The sequence below is a fragment of the Telmatherina bonti genome (genome assembly GCF_933228915.1).
Source record: "Telmatherina bonti genome assembly, chromosome: 20".
NCBI classification, from domain to species: Eukaryota; Metazoa; Chordata; class Actinopteri; order Atheriniformes; family Telmatherinidae; genus Telmatherina; species Telmatherina bonti.
This window is the reverse complement of record NC_136618.1, coordinates 8910069-8927233: the sequence shown is the minus strand read 5'-3', so window position 1 is coordinate 8927233 and position 17165 is coordinate 8910069. Positions and strand designations below refer to the sequence as shown.

At 40.2% G+C, this 17165-nt stretch overlaps 1 protein-coding gene across 1 annotated transcript in view; it reads left to right on the top strand.

The window, feature by feature from the left end:
* The window catches only part of LOC306770757 (NACHT, LRR and PYD domains-containing protein 12-like), a 203309-nt gene that overhangs the window by 72114 nt on the left and 114030 nt on the right, over positions 1-17165 (top strand). The window contains exons 7-8 of the mRNA XM_079259681.1: positions 7876-7995; positions 9573-9692. Coding sequence (XP_079115807.1) covers positions 7876-7995; positions 9573-9692 — 240 coding nt within the window. The remainder of the gene's footprint in view (positions 1-7875; positions 7996-9572; positions 9693-17165) is intronic.

Here is a 17165-nt window from a genome sequence, read left to right as displayed (position 1 = left end):
CTGAACATGAATGTTGATTTCTGCTGAGTCATGTTTACAGATCAGCTCCAAACTCAAAGTTTTCATCCTTCATGAACATTTTCCTGACTTGACATTTACTGGACACATTATATTTAAATGGATTCTGATGCTTTTGGTGTGAAAGCTGTAAAAGTGATTTGTGCAGAGGAACATGACTGCCCCCTGCAGGTCTATCAGAGGAAGAGCAACATGTTGGACTTGAAACAGTTTTGCTTCATCAGAATGATTGAAGTTTATTTCGGCTTTACTCACAATAATTATTCATGCTTAGCTGCTTCAGATGAGCTACATCATATTATCCACAAGAGAGAGAGCATTTACTAATGTCTGCCTTCTATTCAATTCTATTTGAAATGATTAAATCCAGAATAATCTGATCTTTATGAAACATTCTGAATAAATCAGATAATGATATCATGTGAAAGTTTGCATTGTTTGATCAATATTGGCTTTCAAATATCTTCATGTTGGATTGATAAAGATTTGAGCTTTATCTTGTTTTTCTCCTGTACTTTGTGTTTTGTATGACACATGTAGTGAAGCTGGAAGAGTTCTAGTAGCTGCTGCACCTCAGATCAAACTACTTTGTTAAATAATCCTGTTTTGGATGTTGCAGCTCTGTTTTATACAGTTAATGCAAAATATTCTGTTGTTCTACACTTTGCACTACATACTGTCTTTTGTTCATTGTGCTCACATCTAATCTGCTGCATGAAATAATCAGCTAGTTTAACATGTCTGATGGTACAGGAGGTGTGTATTATTACAACAAAGCAGGTGATGGAGAAAGGCTCTAGCTGCACACAGGCAATTTCCTGGGGCCTCGAGCTGCCAGGAGTCCCAAGACAACAAATTATTATGAGTTAAATGCAACCAGAAACTGTGTGCTCTTTCAAATTCTATGATGGTCGATGCAGGAAAAAGCAACGACGCGGTTAGTGGAATCCCCCTTAACGGGGCCCCATCACTGCGGTACTTACTGACTGTTTCCAGCCAGGTCCGTGATTTCTACTGCTGGCTGGATATGAAAATCTGACCATCATCAAGCGCAATTATCCACCAGCAAGTCAGAAAAGAAGGAAGAAGAAAGAGGAGGATGGAAAGAAAAACACGACAGCGGTAAGTACATTTTATTACCTCCGCCACGGAGGTCATGTTTTACCTGCCGTTTATCTGTTTGTGTTCAAGATAACTCAAAAAGTTATGGACGGATTTTCATGACATTTTCAGGACTTGTTGGAAATGTGAAAAGGAGGTTTGCCCTCTCCGAGTGCTTTTCTAGTTTGTCTTGTTCAAATAAGGTGTTTTAAATGAGCAGCAACTATGCTAGCTCCGCATGCTAGTTATCATGACTGCTGGGTGGGCAGTTTCTGTCATTAACATCCATGTAGACAGCACATTGGATCCCGCTTCATATGTCAATTACCATATTGATCCTGGGAATCACCTTTAACAGCAAAGATGGACAGATGTTCTATGTTAGTCTAAATAAATAACTTGGAGCACTTGTTAGTCATAAAGTAGCCCATAGTGCTGCTATCTGGCATACGAGGCTGAAGTTAGCTTCCGATTCGTTGCTTCCGATTCGCAATATGTGTGAAGGGCAATTTCCACTGATTTTTTTTGGAAACTAAACCACATTAGACCAGGTCCTGAATAAATCCACAATACTTAGATTCTTCAAATCTGGACTAAAATATTCAACATACTATGCAGATTCATGAAAACATAGTGTCTGATTTGTGAAACCTTTACTTAGGGCTGAGCGATATGGCCAAAAAATAAAATATCCGATTTTTTTAAACCAAATCCAACTTCCGATTTTAATCGATCCCCCCCCCCCCCCCCCCCAATCCCAACTGTTGTTTGTCGAAACGTACAAATATCGTTTTTATTTGCAACAAAATGTACTGGAAACGCAGAGGGGGCACTTCTTGTAAGTTTCTAGCTGCCATGTTGTGTTTATACGTTTCTGTTGGAAACCAGCGGGAGCGCACTGACGTCACTATAAGGTACGGAAGCCCAAAAGGTGATGGCAGGGAAAAAAGAAAATTCCCAATTTTCGTAAAAATAAATCGTCATGAACAGCAAATTCGAATTAATCAATTAAATCGATTAATCGCCCAGCCCTACTTTTATTCTATTTGTGAAAATGCAAAATAGGCTCATTTTATGACATTTTTGGCATCTGGGCCACATTAGACCAGGTCCTGACAAAAATCTACAATACTTAGAGTCTTCAAACCTGGACTAAAATATTCCACATACGATGCAGATTCATGAAAACAAAGTGTCTGATTTGTGAAACCTTTATTCTATTTGTGAAACTGCACATTAAGCTTGTTTCATTATATTTTTGGCATCTGGACCACATCAGACCAGGTCCTGAAGAAAAAAAAAAACTCCAACACTTAGACATCTCAGACATTAAAACACAGTATTAAACAGCAGTTTTAAACAAAGCTTTATTTTACTTGTCAAAGTGGTATTACATGAAATTCTCATGTTGCACAAATCCAACGTTAGGTACTTTTTTTTTTTTAAACCTCTGAAATAGAAAAGAAAGCAAATTGAATAAGATCACTTCAGAATAAACTGGATAATTAAAGTTGTATAATTGTATTTTCTGGTTATTTCTGATTGGATCAGAATACCCATGAATGTACTGTTTCTCAAACGGGGGTATGGTACCGCTGGGGTACTTCAAGGCATTCCAGGGGATACGTGAATTTTTTTTTTGGAAACCTATGTATTTTTATGTATTCTTTAAAACATCCTTTATTAAATTTATATAAATATATTACAAATTTTAATATATTTCAGTAAATGTCCGTGTAAATTTATAAACTGAATTTAAATTTAGATTTACACCTTTTCATTCCTCCCAAAATCCCACATTCTGACGTGACTTGAACCCCACTTGTTATGAGCCAAATCATATCCGTCAGTCACTGTTGCCTTGACAACGCAAACAATGGAGTCCTGGTTGAAGCTTTGTGGAGATGTGGTTACTCTTGGGAGTTGTTTTGTTGCAAAAATGTTTTTGAGTAACATTATTCTAAAGTAACAATAAGCTGCTCTTACTCAAGTAAAGTTAAGCTACTATTTAGGCCACTCTAAGATGACTCATTTTGGGTAGAAAATAAGAAAATTAATGTATTTGTGTTCCTTTCACTGTTATATTTATAAAGATTTAATTTATTTTTGTGGTAGTTAAAGTTTATAGTACATGACTTTTATGATTGCTGATTATTATTTTGATTGAATGATTGCAATAATTTTATTTGATGAATAAAATCAGATGTTAGGCTACACAGCACTTGAGTGGTTTATTTTACCAGATAATTGTTTTTTTTTTTTTACTCTTACTCAAGTAATTATTTGGATGAGTACTATTTACTTCTGTGGAAGTAACATTGTACTAAAGAAACAAAACGCTTGCTTGAATTTTTGCTGATTTTCCTCCATTCCTTCTTAATTTCTGCACAGAAGTTCTCCTTACTGTTGTTTTGCAAATCTTTTTTATCTTTCTACAATAGAAGGAGCAGCGTGAGGGAGGAGAAAGTGGGCCGGAGCAGGGATCCCCAATCCTGGTCCTCGAGGACCGCTGACCTGCAGGTTTTCCAAGTGTCCCTGCTGCAACGCACCTGATTCAAACCAGTGTGTATTTAGCAGACACGTGCAAAGCTTGTCTGAGTCTGAGTCAGGTGTGTTCCAGAAGGAACACTTGGAAAACCTGCAGGACACCGGTCCTCGAGGACCAGGATTGGGGATCCCTGGGCCAGAGGCCAGCAGCAGAGATGGACATGGATGGTCTTCACAGCAGGTGAGGAGAAATTATACCAGAAGTCCTGCCTTAGAATTTCTCTGTTAGAACTGACTGAGAGAAAATATTTACAGCATTAAAAGGGATTTTGAGATTAAATTCTCAATTTCACTTTTACTCCTGTATGTATAGTTCATTCATTTATTTATTATTTAGTTACAGCCCCCACAAAACCATGAACATAAACTTATTTATTTTGATCTTATTTCTGTTTCTGCTCGAGTGTAAAATGAAATTTCGAGCTCATGATATTATTTTGTAATATAGTTTTTCAGGAGAGCCTGTAGTCTTTGATTCCCTTCGTTCAAAATGGAAATATTTACACAGATGTTGTTTATCTGTCATTTCAAAGACAATATTTGTTTTTATTCATTTATTTGCAAATATGATTTGACTGCTGTATCAGGCAGCAGGCGTTGGTCAAAACATTCTTCTTCACTGATTAATTTTCCACATCTGTGCTGCCATCATTAATGATAAAATAAATGATAAAATAGCAACATCTTTTTGTTGACATGTTTATTGTTGGGTCACTTTTACTCATCATTGTTTCTGTTATATTAAATGATGTAGCTTATTTCCGCTGTTACCTTGTCACTTCCATGTCATTTTGGCGCTGATATATTTAAACAGGAATGGTATTTTACCAAACTTTTAGTTTTTAGTCTTGTCATTTGGCACATAATAATCTGACTACTCTCCCTGTAGACGCTCCAGGGTCATTCTATGTCAACTCAAGCAGTTTAGCAGCTTTAGATTTGGACTTTAGAGTTTGATAGTTTGTCATTTTAAAGAAGTAAAGTTGGTTCCCTGGTGCTGTGCTGTTTGTAGTGATGTAGTTCTTTAGCTGATAGGTGCAGCTGAATGCGAGAGGATGATAAATCAGTCTATAGATTTCTAAACAATTTGTCCCCTTCACTTTTAAAATGAAGTCTACGCCCCTGGTTCAGAGTCATGTTTGACTCTCATCTCAGCTTTCACACCCACATCAAGAACGTCACTCAGACTTGTTTCTAGCAGCTGGAAAACATGGCCAGAGTTGGAGCGTTTCTCTCTCAAGCCGATGCAGACTCTGATCCATGCTTTCATCACCTGCAGGATGGATCATTGCAATGCTCTTCTTTCTGTTCTCCCAATGAAAACTTCAGCACGGCTGCAGCTGCTGCAGAACTCTGCAGCACGTCTGCTGACGGGGACCAGAAAGAGAGCCCACATCACCCATCCTGAAGTCTCTGCACTGGTTTCCAGTTCACTTCAGGCTCCATTTGAAGGTTCTTTTACTGGTTTAGAAGACTCTTAACAGTCTTGGTTCTTCTTACTTTCAGACATTCTTAATGACTGTGAGCCTCCAGAGCCCTCAGGTCCTCTAATAGGTGACTTTTACAAACAGCAAACATCTTCACAAAGACTCAAGGTGAGTCTTCTTTTAGTTTTTATGCTCCACATTTGTGGACCAGTCTGCCAGAGGACCTGAAGGCGTCTGAAACTGTTGATGTTTTTAAACCCAGGCTTTGAATTAGATGTTTCTGATGAATTCATTTAATGGAAATCATTTACTCTTCTTCTTTTATTTGATATTATATGTCTTATTTTATTCTCATTTATTTTACTGTTATTTTATCCATGTTTTCCTTGTTTAATTATTACTTTTTACTTCAGGAGTGGACTCTGATCTCAGGTGGGAGGAGAGAAGAAAGTGAAAAGTAGTTCAGCTTCATTTTGAGACGACAGCAACTAGAGAACACCTGAGTTCTGCTTAAAGGTGAGTGTGTGAACAACATTGTTCTTTCCCCTCAGAGTGTGTGAGTGTGTTTCCTCTCAGGAGTGGACAGGAAGAAAAGCTAAACTCCGATTCTCCGTCAATACAAACAGCTTTTATTAACCTGACCGGTTAGTCTGCGCGACTTTCTGTTTCTCAGGTGTGACGCAGCAGAAAAGTCTAATTTCACGGTGAAACTTTAACATAACTGTGTGATTTTCTCTGGGAAATGAAATAAAGACACATTTTGGCCTGTTTTTGTGCTTTCTGGTGGATTAAACTTCAATGTTCAGGCAGGTTCAGGCTAAAGAAACTGAGTTTCTAACTGTCTCCTCTCACCTGAAGGATCGGATCTTTTGTCCGCAACGCGATTCCAGACATTTAGAAGCTGAATTAAAACACGATGATTTACGAAGGAGGATGTTTAGGAACTCCAACGTGTCAATATTTCCATGTTCTTGTGTCGTTTAATGGATCCGTCCTGCTGTCAATAATTCTCCAGCCATTGACACCAGATTTGTACTTTGTACTGTAATAAAATGACTTTTTTCATATGCTTTTGGAAGTGGAAACTTTCCTGATGACAGAGAACTTTTTAGAAAGACAAGAAGTCTTCAAATCATAATTCCAGTGATATTATTGGCGGCATTTGTTAGGTTTCCACCACTAGATGTAGAAACAGCCGAATGGGTTTAATTGGATCGAGTGTGAAATAGGTTGAGAAATATAAAATCATGGTCTAGTTCAAAAGGTCTACATTACCTTACTAAAAGATAATACTTCATTTGCAGCTGCCTACATGTGTTTTTCTGCAGTGGGATTGAAACTGCATGAAACTAAAAAGGTATTCTATCCACCAATACTTCAAGCCGCATGCTCCTGTTTTAATGAAGTTAAATATTCAGTCAGTGGACCAGTGACTCAGCAACTTCCACACTGACTCAGCAGCTGCTTCTCTCCTCAGCCACCCGAAGCAGTCATCATTTTGTTGTTTGGTTTTTATAAAAAATATCTCTTCGTATTGTGAAGCTTCATGTTTCTCATGAACTTGTTCAAAGTTCTGACAAGTTTAAAATGAATTGTTAAATGGTAAATGGACTTGTACAGCGCTTTTCTAGTCATACAGACCACTCAAAGCGCTTTATACTACTTGTCACATTCACCCATTCACACACACTCATACAACACACTCATACCCCAATAGGCACATCGGGGGGCAGTTTTGGGGTTCAGTGTCTTGCCCTAGGACACTTCGGCATTTCAGGGGAAGCCTGGAATCGATCCCCCAACTTACCAGTTGAATTACAACTGCTCTTCCTCCTGAGCTACAGCCGCCCCAGTTGAAGTTCGGAGTTCATGTTTTCAGTTTCTGAACTTGTTCAAAGTTAATTTCATTGAAATCTTTTGGATTCTGGAGATCCTTTGATTCCAGCTTCAAGTTGTGTTAAATGACTGTTTGGCTTTTTTCCTCCTGACTTTGTTCATGTTGGAGGATTTCACTGCAGCAGAAACTCAGCTGGAAAACATCAGCTGATCCAGATGTTTCTGTCATCACAAAGTCAGTCTGACGTCTGATTTCTGACAGGAAGCCAGAAGAAGCAGAAGGAAAAGCAGGAGGTCAGAAACTGGTTTCTGTTTGGGTCTCAGACCTGAACAGACATGTTTGTTTTCATTCTTTAGTTCTGAGTGTTTCTGCTTTACCTCTCAGGAAGACGAGGAAGACGAGGACGGAGCAGAGTCTGCAGGATCCAGATGTCTGGCTGTGATGGACCCATCCAGACCTCCAGACTGCAGGACTGGACCAGAACCATCACATACAAAGTAAGTGGACTGCTCATGAAGGGGTTGGTGTCTTAGCGGAGTCTGTTGCCATGACAACTGGATGCTGGAGCTGGAAATGAGCGTATTGAAAGCTGCTCAGTTGTCCAGGTTGTAAAATGTGTTTTAGTTGATGTAAAAGAGGCGGAGCTGACAGCAAAGGACCATGTCAGAGATTCTTTATTCAGCCAAGTTCCAGACAAGACCAGAAGATCTGCATCGCTGGACTGGATCCAGACTGGAATTAAGTCCAGCTTAGATAACAGGCTCCAGGCTCTCAGAAATAGCCTGGAACCTGACTGATCCTGGTCCTCTGAAAAAGACTGATCCAAACATGAAAGCTTCTGATTCTCTGCAGCAGTTTGTGTGTTCAGAGCTTCTTCACTGGTTTTCATCAGACAATTTCTCACTGATTGATGTGAAATTAATGAAAACATGTTTGTGTTTGCAGAGGTCAGAACCACAGATGGAGAACAGAGACTCCAGAACCCGACTGTGTGTCTCTGAAGAGTGACTGGTCCAAACACTTTTCTCCAGACCTCAGTGATGGACCTGGACCTTCAGACTCACAGTAAGAGAAGTGAAACAGGTGTTTCAGGGTGTGTGATGATCTCCCTGTTGTCTCTAGAACTGCTTGTTCTTGAACTCAACATTAATGTAAACCAGTGAAAAGTCCTTTTAACCAGGTCGGCACAGGTTCACAGTCAAGATCAACTTTATTTATAAAACACATTTAAACACATCCAAGTTGACCAACGTTCTTCACGTGGAATGAGACAATATGTGGAAACAACAGGAGAATGTGTTTTCTTGCATGTATGCTTGTCTGTACACATTGTGGAGGATTGCAAATATCCTTGCGTGTATTAATGAAACACACTCAAAGGACTGTTGCACACTGCGCACGCTAAGACTGCTTCCCAGAAAAATATCATGTGAGCTTGTCGACGCTGCACAAAGTTAGTTACTCCAGTCAGTGTGCGTATATGAAGGATGTAAGTGTTTGTCCACTCTAAATAGTAATTCTAGCATGGATGGTTTACTACAAACGTTTACTAGAGTAAATTGTTCTTATGGGGCTTTATTCTATGGTGAGAAGCGCTAATATTTCCATTTAAATTAATACTGCATACTTCCTGAAACGCTACGTTACACTTTCCCGTTTGTAACTCCTGGAAGGCTGCAGTTCTTTCTTACCGAAGAATTGGGCCAGCTTCGTACAAGCCAGCATCCCAGCATTAACAGAGATATATTTCACACTGTCGAGCAGGGCTGTTCAGCTGGCTGCCTGTGGACCAGAACCATCCCACGGCTCATCTGCTCATAAATAGTAAATCAATCATCTAATAGCAGTGACTAATCTATAAGCCACCAGTTTGAGACATTTAGAGACACTTTGTAGTTCTGCCGTTTCCACTGTAGATGGAGGCTGAACACGCCAGCTTCTTATGAAAACTCATTTAAAGGTGAAGAAGTGAAAATGTTATAAAAACGGACCTGATGAGTCTGCACACAATCCTGATGAGTGGAATCGATCGGGAGGTTCGGGACGATTCCTCATAACTACTTCTTCTTCCGCCTGACATAGATGTATGAGAAACTGCAGGTGCAGCGTTGTGGCGGCAGTCCGGTGATTCACTGATCAGTCCGACACGCTGTGATGATGATGATGATGAAGATATTTAAGCTCCATGAACAGCAACAATGTGCAGTTTGATGATATTGTGTGAAATATTGTTTCCTGTATTTTAACAAAGCGACTATTGCAGGGAGGGAAGGAAACAAACAACAAAAATGACACAGCTTCTGTCACTACATGGCAGCACTGTGTCCAACTGGACTCCCAGCAGTCTGACTAACACTGGTCTCTGATGTCTCCTGCTGTCTGATTTCATGCTTGTGTTGTTCTCACTTCAGATTTAAGTCACTCTGGAGAAAAGTGTCTGCTAAATGACAATAGAATAGAATAGATATTCTGAGGGTAATCTCTGCATCTGCTCACTGAATGAAGAATCTGCTGTAATGTGTAGAATCACTTCAAGATGAACCACGTCTGTTTTACAACAAATATCCAGCAGGATCAGACATTTACCAGACAAACAAAACACACTTTATGTGGAATTAATGACAACATGTTTGTGTTTGCAGAGGTCAGAACCACAGATGGAGAACAGAGACTCCAGAACCCGACTGTGTGTCTCTGAAGAGTGACCGGTCCAAAGATCATCCTCCACACTTCAGTGATGGACCTGGACCTTCAGACTCACAGTAAGAGAAGTGAAACCAAGTTTTCAGGATCTTCAGTGACTTCATATTAGTTGATGTTTGACAGAAGTTTTTATGTCAGAAAGTAAAATGATCCTTTTAGAAGAAACTTGATGTTTTATTCAGGTCATGTGAAAACGTTTCTCTTCATTCGTTTCTTTATTTTCTATTTTATTTCTTATTTTCAGAAACTCTGCTAAACTGATCAAAATGTTTCTGTTACCGACACCTGAGGAATATTTGTCTCTGAATTTTGTTTCTTCATTTTGTGTTAAATTTAAAAAAGTTTGTTTTCAAAAAGTTTTTGTCATGTTTTGTTTAGAAGTTTCTGATCATCCTCATTGATCAGAGCTCAGCAGCTCCAGTAATCCTCAACAACCTTCATGTATCAGTTCTGTCTGGTTTTATTTAAGCTGCTCTTTTCTCATCATCTCACACTGAGAATATCAGCAGGTTATTGATCCTCTTCTGTATCAGGGTTAGAACGTTACTTTTGTTTGTCATTACCAAATAGTTTTATTTCTTTCTTTTTATAAAAGAGAATTAAAATGTATTTTTATGTTAAACAAGCTGAAATCTAGCAGCAGTGATGTCTCCATATGAAGTGAATATTGTCAGAGGAAAGGTGTCAGATGTTGCTGCAGGAAGTTTGGAGTTTAACATCAACCTGCAGGCAGATGACTCGGCGCTTCTTTCAGAAAGCAGCTTTAGTCAAAACTCACTTATTTCATGCAGAGTTAAAGGAAACTGAGTTTTCTGTTTCACAGAGTGAGTTCTGCTGGACTCGGAGTCAGTTACCATGGTAACATACTCTGTGAGAGTAACCTGCTGTCTGGCAGGTTTAGAACCAGCAACTCTTGAGTTTCTCGTCTTCAGCTGCACATTCAGACGGAACTAAATGGCTGATCAGACGTTGTTTCCTTTTGCTGAAAGACCGGTCGACATTTAGACTCAAATCATTGGCAGGAATCTCCGTCGGTAGAGTCTGATCAGACCTCATTTAGATGTTTCATCATTTCCTGATTTTCTGTTTCACCCTGCAGTCCATTATTTATCTCAACACCGTCTGGCTGCAGAGCTTCACTGAAACCAAACAAAAGTAAACAAAAATAAAAAATAGGAAACTATAACTGTCATGTTGTCACCAGTAAAAACATCTTATAAACAGAACATTCAGCTAAAGATCTAAAGTCTTACTGCTCAAGTACACATACTTAGTGGTCTTATCATCCACAGTTATCAATATTTTACACAATAAAATCAGAAAAACATTTAAAGGGATATTATTAACTGAAAAGTATATATTTTTATGAAAAGGACAGGAGACGATACGTTTGTGTGATCAGTGTGTTTATTGTTGTTTATCCAGACGGCGACACAGTGGTTATAACACACCGTCTGCTGATTGTCTGTGTATTTTATTTAGAAATATCTTCTATGCAGTTCCATAATGTAACTTAATTTAAAAAGTCTTTTTCTTCCTGCCCTGCGGTGGAGGTGGGCTGAGAGTGGAACCTGCAGCAGAACTGTCCCCACAGTGGAGGCCTGCAGCCAGACCCCTCTCATTTATCTGAATTATATTCTCAGCCCTCATTCAACTCACCAATGTTCAATGGAACAAAAACTTTGTATCACACTCCTGTTTACTGTGCGCCATTGGTGATGTGCAGCAGGTTTCCAAGGCAACCGTATGTTGATGCAGAGGAAATGTGATGCTGTGTGGATGCAGCAGATGGTACATCTGTCAGGAACTCCATATGCAATAATCACTTCTAATTAATCAGTCAAATAAAGACAAAACACAATAATGTTATGGTTTTATTTCCTGCAAGTGGGTTTTACATTTTTAAGTTTAATATTTATTCATATATAAATCCCTATTTCATGCAAAATCCAAGTTTTGTACTTGAAGACATTTAATCATCAACTTGTGCCACAACCGACCTTTAACTAATATTCTAATAGTCGTCTTTCTATTTGAGTTTTACACAACTTTATAACAACACATTCTTGGTTAATAAAACTATACTTCCAAGCATGCAAGTAACTTACACTCCTCTAGGCTATATACTGCCATCAGTTAAATACTCCTAGGACACATTTTAGTTTCAGTATATGTCGGATCTAAAACACAAACATAAGTGACAAAGAACAGACGGAGTCAGGGTTCAAATCACAATCATTACCGTGGAGAAGACAACTTGAGAAAACTCTAAACCTCTTCAAATGACCTCCCAGTGATCAGCCTTTTTATTCACTCTGCAAGTTGCACAACAACACACCCAAAGGCATTTCATTGGTTAAGCATCATTGTGTGATCGTATAGTATTGGTTATCAGAAATCATATAGCAGCAGGGAGGAATCAGGTCACATCCAGATACACGTGTAAAGCTTGTCATTCTAGTATTGAAACACAGTAAGTATCTGAGGGTGGTGGCTGAAACTGGCTGAATGCACAGAGCTGTTTTCCAGTCACAACCCTTCAGTAGAAATGCAGCATAATCAGCAGTAAGCATAATATTTTCTTCATAGCAAAATGATAACATGTATTTACAGTGATAAACTCCAACAGTATACTTTATACTTTCACGAACTTTAAACATTTTAGTCCAAAGAAGTATAAAGTTAGTATACTTTCAAGATTTACTAAGTATTTGACTTTGTGGCAGAAAGAAGTAAAGTATACTAAAGTACAGGATGAGTTTCAGAATAAAAGTAGAAATGTAAGTTAATCTATTTAGCTTATACTGAAAAGTATTTAGTCTGAGTTTACTTTACTATTAAGTATATAAAATATGATATATCAAAAGTAACCTGAGAGTATACTGCTTCAGTTTTAGTGTAAAATAAGTATACTCGTAGTAAACTAGAATAAAGTACTTTTTGCTACGGCAGCCTTTTGATAAGTTTCCACGAGGAACAAAAGAAACGTTCTGTCCAGCTACTTATCTGTGTTGGACTGATGGAGACTTTTCATCGACTCCTGAGTGTAACTAGTTGTTACCTCCTGCCTGAAACCAACAACTCAGTCAGAAAGTTCTGAGTTTGTGAAACGTCTTTTCTGAAACAGGTTCTCGGTGTTTAATCAGTCAGAAGAAACAAAAACTTGTTTGTTTGTGAAGCAGCTGAAATCAAAGGATCCATCAGTTTGATCACAGACTGAATGTTGGATCCAAACAGAAACCTGGAAACTCTTTTACTGTCCTCTGAGACGTCCCAGCTTCTGGACAGTGTCCACACATCCTGATATTTTCATCAACAGTCAGAAAATCATTTTAGTGATGAAGAAATGTCTCTACAGGAGGAAGAGGAGAGGTGTCTGTGAGGAGGAGCAGCTGTCCTGCTGTCCTTTGTGTCAGGACGTCCTGAAGGATCCAGTCTCTACCAGCTGTGGACACTGGTTCTGCAGACGCTGCATCAGCTCATACTGGGACCAGTCTGCTTCCTCAGGAGGTTTCTCCTGTCCACAGTGTGGGATAAGATCCAGAACCAGAACTGGACTGCAGACAGCTGGTCAGATCAGAACTGTAGCAGGTCAGATATTCTGTTCACATCTTGTTTTAACTCAGACATGTTGATGAATGTTTCACATCTTTATAAAGATCATTTCAGTCAATCTGTTTGACTTTTTCTGGAAGACGTGTCCTGTGTTCTCTCTTGAAGAAAAATCCAAATTCATACATTTATCTTTCATATTTGATGGTTTGTGATGCTCCAGCTGTCTCTGTTTTCATGAACCAATCAGCTTTCAGGGTCAATCAGAGCAGCTAGAATCAGCCTTCATCCTCCAAACACGTCCTTGTCCTATAAGTGTAACACTGTGAGAAGACCACCATGCAGGCTGTTTACTAAGTGTCAGACAGTCAGTTTGACCTGCTGGGTTTCTTCATCCTGGAACCACAACAGCTGAAGTCCTGATCCAACACTTTGGAGAAAAAACAGAGCAGGAGTCTCATAATAACCGTTGTGTACGCACAAAGCGGAGCCTGAAAGCAGCATACGCCACTCCTCACGCAGAAGTTGTGATTTATAAAAACAAGACAGGAAAATGTGAGACCTGCAGGTAAACTCTGAGCCATGCGTACGGACAGTTTGGAGATGGGAAAATAGACGATGCAGGTGGTGAATTGCAGCCAGACTGCATAATACTCCTCCTACACATTTCATTTCACTTCACACCAAACATCACTTATAGATCCACGTTGTCATAAACATTCAGACCAGCAATGTTATCTGTACAGCGCCTTGTAGTGAGCCTTAACTGCTCCAGAAACATCTTTCAGCTGAAAGTATAGAAATCTTAAACCCACAGAGTTCAGAGGACATCATCTACAACGCTGTTCACACTCAGTCAGGGAGCGTGCCGTCGGCACCCTGAAGTGTCGTAGCGGTCATTAGATGCTTCAGGCGGAAGACTTTTATCTCACTAAAGTCTGCAAGATGGTCGGGGTGTGTGGAGATCTAAACATAACATGTTGCAGAGGATTGGTTTCCTCTCTTTCCTGCCCCCCCTTCGGTCAGAACCGAACCACCTCCAGATGCACCATGTGCACCTGATGTGCTGGTGCTGGGGACAGCCGGATGCTCGGCAACATCTCCCTCATCTGGGACCTCCTCATCCTCACCACCTACTGCCCCCGACTGTGGAAGAGCTGAAGGACACAGCACATCAGCCTGCTGTTTTTTCTCCATGTGTATAAAATAGTTTTCACATCATGTCATAAAATATGGAACCGTGCTTTACCGGGTTGGTCTGGAGTCTCTGCCACAGACAGATGCAGATGCAGACACACTCTGATGGTGGGAGGCAAGTCTTTGTCTCCACCTTGAGGTTTGACCTTTTTTATTTCTGCTCCAGTTCTGTCAGTCACTCTGACAAACTGCACAACACAAGCAACATGTTGCTGCTGTGGCCACCAAATAAAATGTCTTGTCTGGAACAAGGACTTAAACTTCTGCTTTGGAAAAAAACAAAACCATTTTTCCTTTTCTTGTCCTGGTTTGTTGCCATGATTCACTCTTTGATCAGCAGGTTTCTTCATGTGCAACGAGGAACAATCTGATAGTCTAACAGAGTGGATCTGAATTCAATGTTCCTCACAGAAGTGGACGAGAGAGAAATTATAAATACTGCAGCTGAATGTAAAGACAAGTCATCGACTGACTGTGATAACATCCATATGACTGCTGTGAGAAGAGCGATTGAGGAGATTTTAAAACCACTAACATACATCTGGAACTTGTCTTTTCAACCCAGTTCCAGACAAAATGAAAACAGTCGAGGTCCTACCTCTGTACACATCTGGAAACAAACACCAGTTCACACATTACAGACCCGTGTCATTACTGCCTGAATTCTACAAAATCCAAGTAAAACTTTTGAATAAGTGACTGGACTAATTTATAGAAAGATATAAATATAAATTACTCACTCAAAGACCAGATCCAGATGACCTGAGGGGTCTGGTAGGTTCATACTGGGTCAACAGGTCTCTGGTGTACTTTGGTTCTGAACCATTCAGAGCTTTATAGACCAGCAACAGAACTTTAAAGTCTGTCCTCTGATGCAGGGATCCCCAATCCTGGTCCTCGAGGACCGCTGTCCTGCAGGTTTTCCAAGTGTCCCTGCTGCAACGCACCTGATTCAAACCAGTGTGTATTTAGCAGACACGTGCAAAGCTTGTCTGAGTCTGAGTCAGGTGTGTTCCAGAAAGAACACTTGGAAAACCTGCAGGACACCGGTCCTCGAGGACCAGGATTGGGGATCCCTGCTCTGATGGACAGGCAGCGAGTGTAAAGACCTCAGAACTGGACTGATGTGGTCCAGTTTCTTGATCTTAGTGAGGACTGGAGGTGTCTACAGGTGTCTAATAGAGGTTTTAGGTGGACCTGTAAAGACCCTGTTCCAGTCATCAAGACAACTAAAGATGAAAGCTTGGACCACAGAAAGACTCCACACAGAGAGGCCACTGTTCAAACCTCCCCCCAGCCGAGGCTCGAACCAGCGACCTTCTTGCTGGGAATGTTTGTGTGCTGTATCGATGTGTGTGTGTGTGTGTGTGTGTGTGTGTGTGTGTGTGTGAAAGAGAGCAGCATGAAGCCTGTTTGTCCAGTAGAGGTCAGTGTTTTACCGCCAACCGTCTTAGTTTGGGGGCTGCATGGTGACATAGTGGTTAGCACTGTGGCCTCACAGCAAAAAAGTTGCTGGTTCAATCCTTGGCTGGGGAGGGGTTCGGTCAGTAGCCTTTCTGTGTGGAGTTTGCATGTTCTCCCCATGTATGCGTGGGTTCTCTCCGGGTACTCCAGCTTCCTCCCACCATCCAAAGACATGCATGTTAGGTTAAATGGTTACTTTAAATTGCCCATAGGTGAGTGTGAGTGGTCGTTTGTCTCTGTGTGGTCCTGTGATGGACTGGCGAGCTGTCCAGGGTGTACCCTGCCTTTGCCCAAAAGACAACTGGGATAGGCTCCAGCTTCCCCGCGACCCTGAGTTGGATTAATGAATGAATGTCTCAGTTTGCATCTTCTCAGGTGAATCAGATGTTTTCTGTCTCAGTATTTTACTGCAGGATTATTTCTGTTTGTCTAGTTTAAAACAAGCTGAAGCTGAGCTGTGCAGCTGTGTTTATTTCATATAAAGTTGGTACCAACATGTTTCTACAGATGATAGTAACAGCTGGATTCAGGATATGTGGTTGAGAAAGAAGAAATAAAATCATTGTGGTTCTGATGGGCCTGCTGCAGGTTTCTGCATCAGCTGATCCAGCTCATCACTGGAAGGCAAACAGGATTACAGTCAGAATGATTTTGGTCAAAAATGTTTAAAAAAATGAGACAAAACGAACCAAAAACTGACCTCAGATCAGCAACATGTGATGATATTGATGCTGATTGAAATGCTGGAAGCTCAACCAATGAATCCTGATTTTACAAGTCTGTTCAGTTCTCAGGATTTCTGGAACATTTAACTTCATCTCTGTGGTTTGACTTCAGTTTCTCTCTTTTTACTTGTTTTCATGTTTCCTGAGGAATTTACTGGGATGTTAAAGTAAACAAATATCCTGCAGAGAAAATAAAGATAAAAAATAAATTAGGATGAATCTTATTTCTTTCCTTTTTGTCTCTTTGTTCTTGTTTCCAGCAGATGTTGGTCTGCAGGAGGTTTTAGATGAACACAAGATCAGTCTGAGGAGGAGATGTGAACATGTGACTGAAGGAACTGATGAAACAGGAAGTAGAACCCTCCTCAACAGGATCTACACTGAGCTCTTCATCACAGAGGGACAGAGTGAAGAGGTTAATACCCAACATGAGGTGAGGCAGCTGGAGACAGCTTCCAAGATCAACACCCTCCATGACACTCCAATCAGATGCCAGGACATCTTTAAAGCCTTACCTGACCAACATGGACCAATCAGAGTGGTTCTGACCAGCGGCGTCGCTGGTGTTGGAAAAACCTTCTCAGTGCAGAAGTT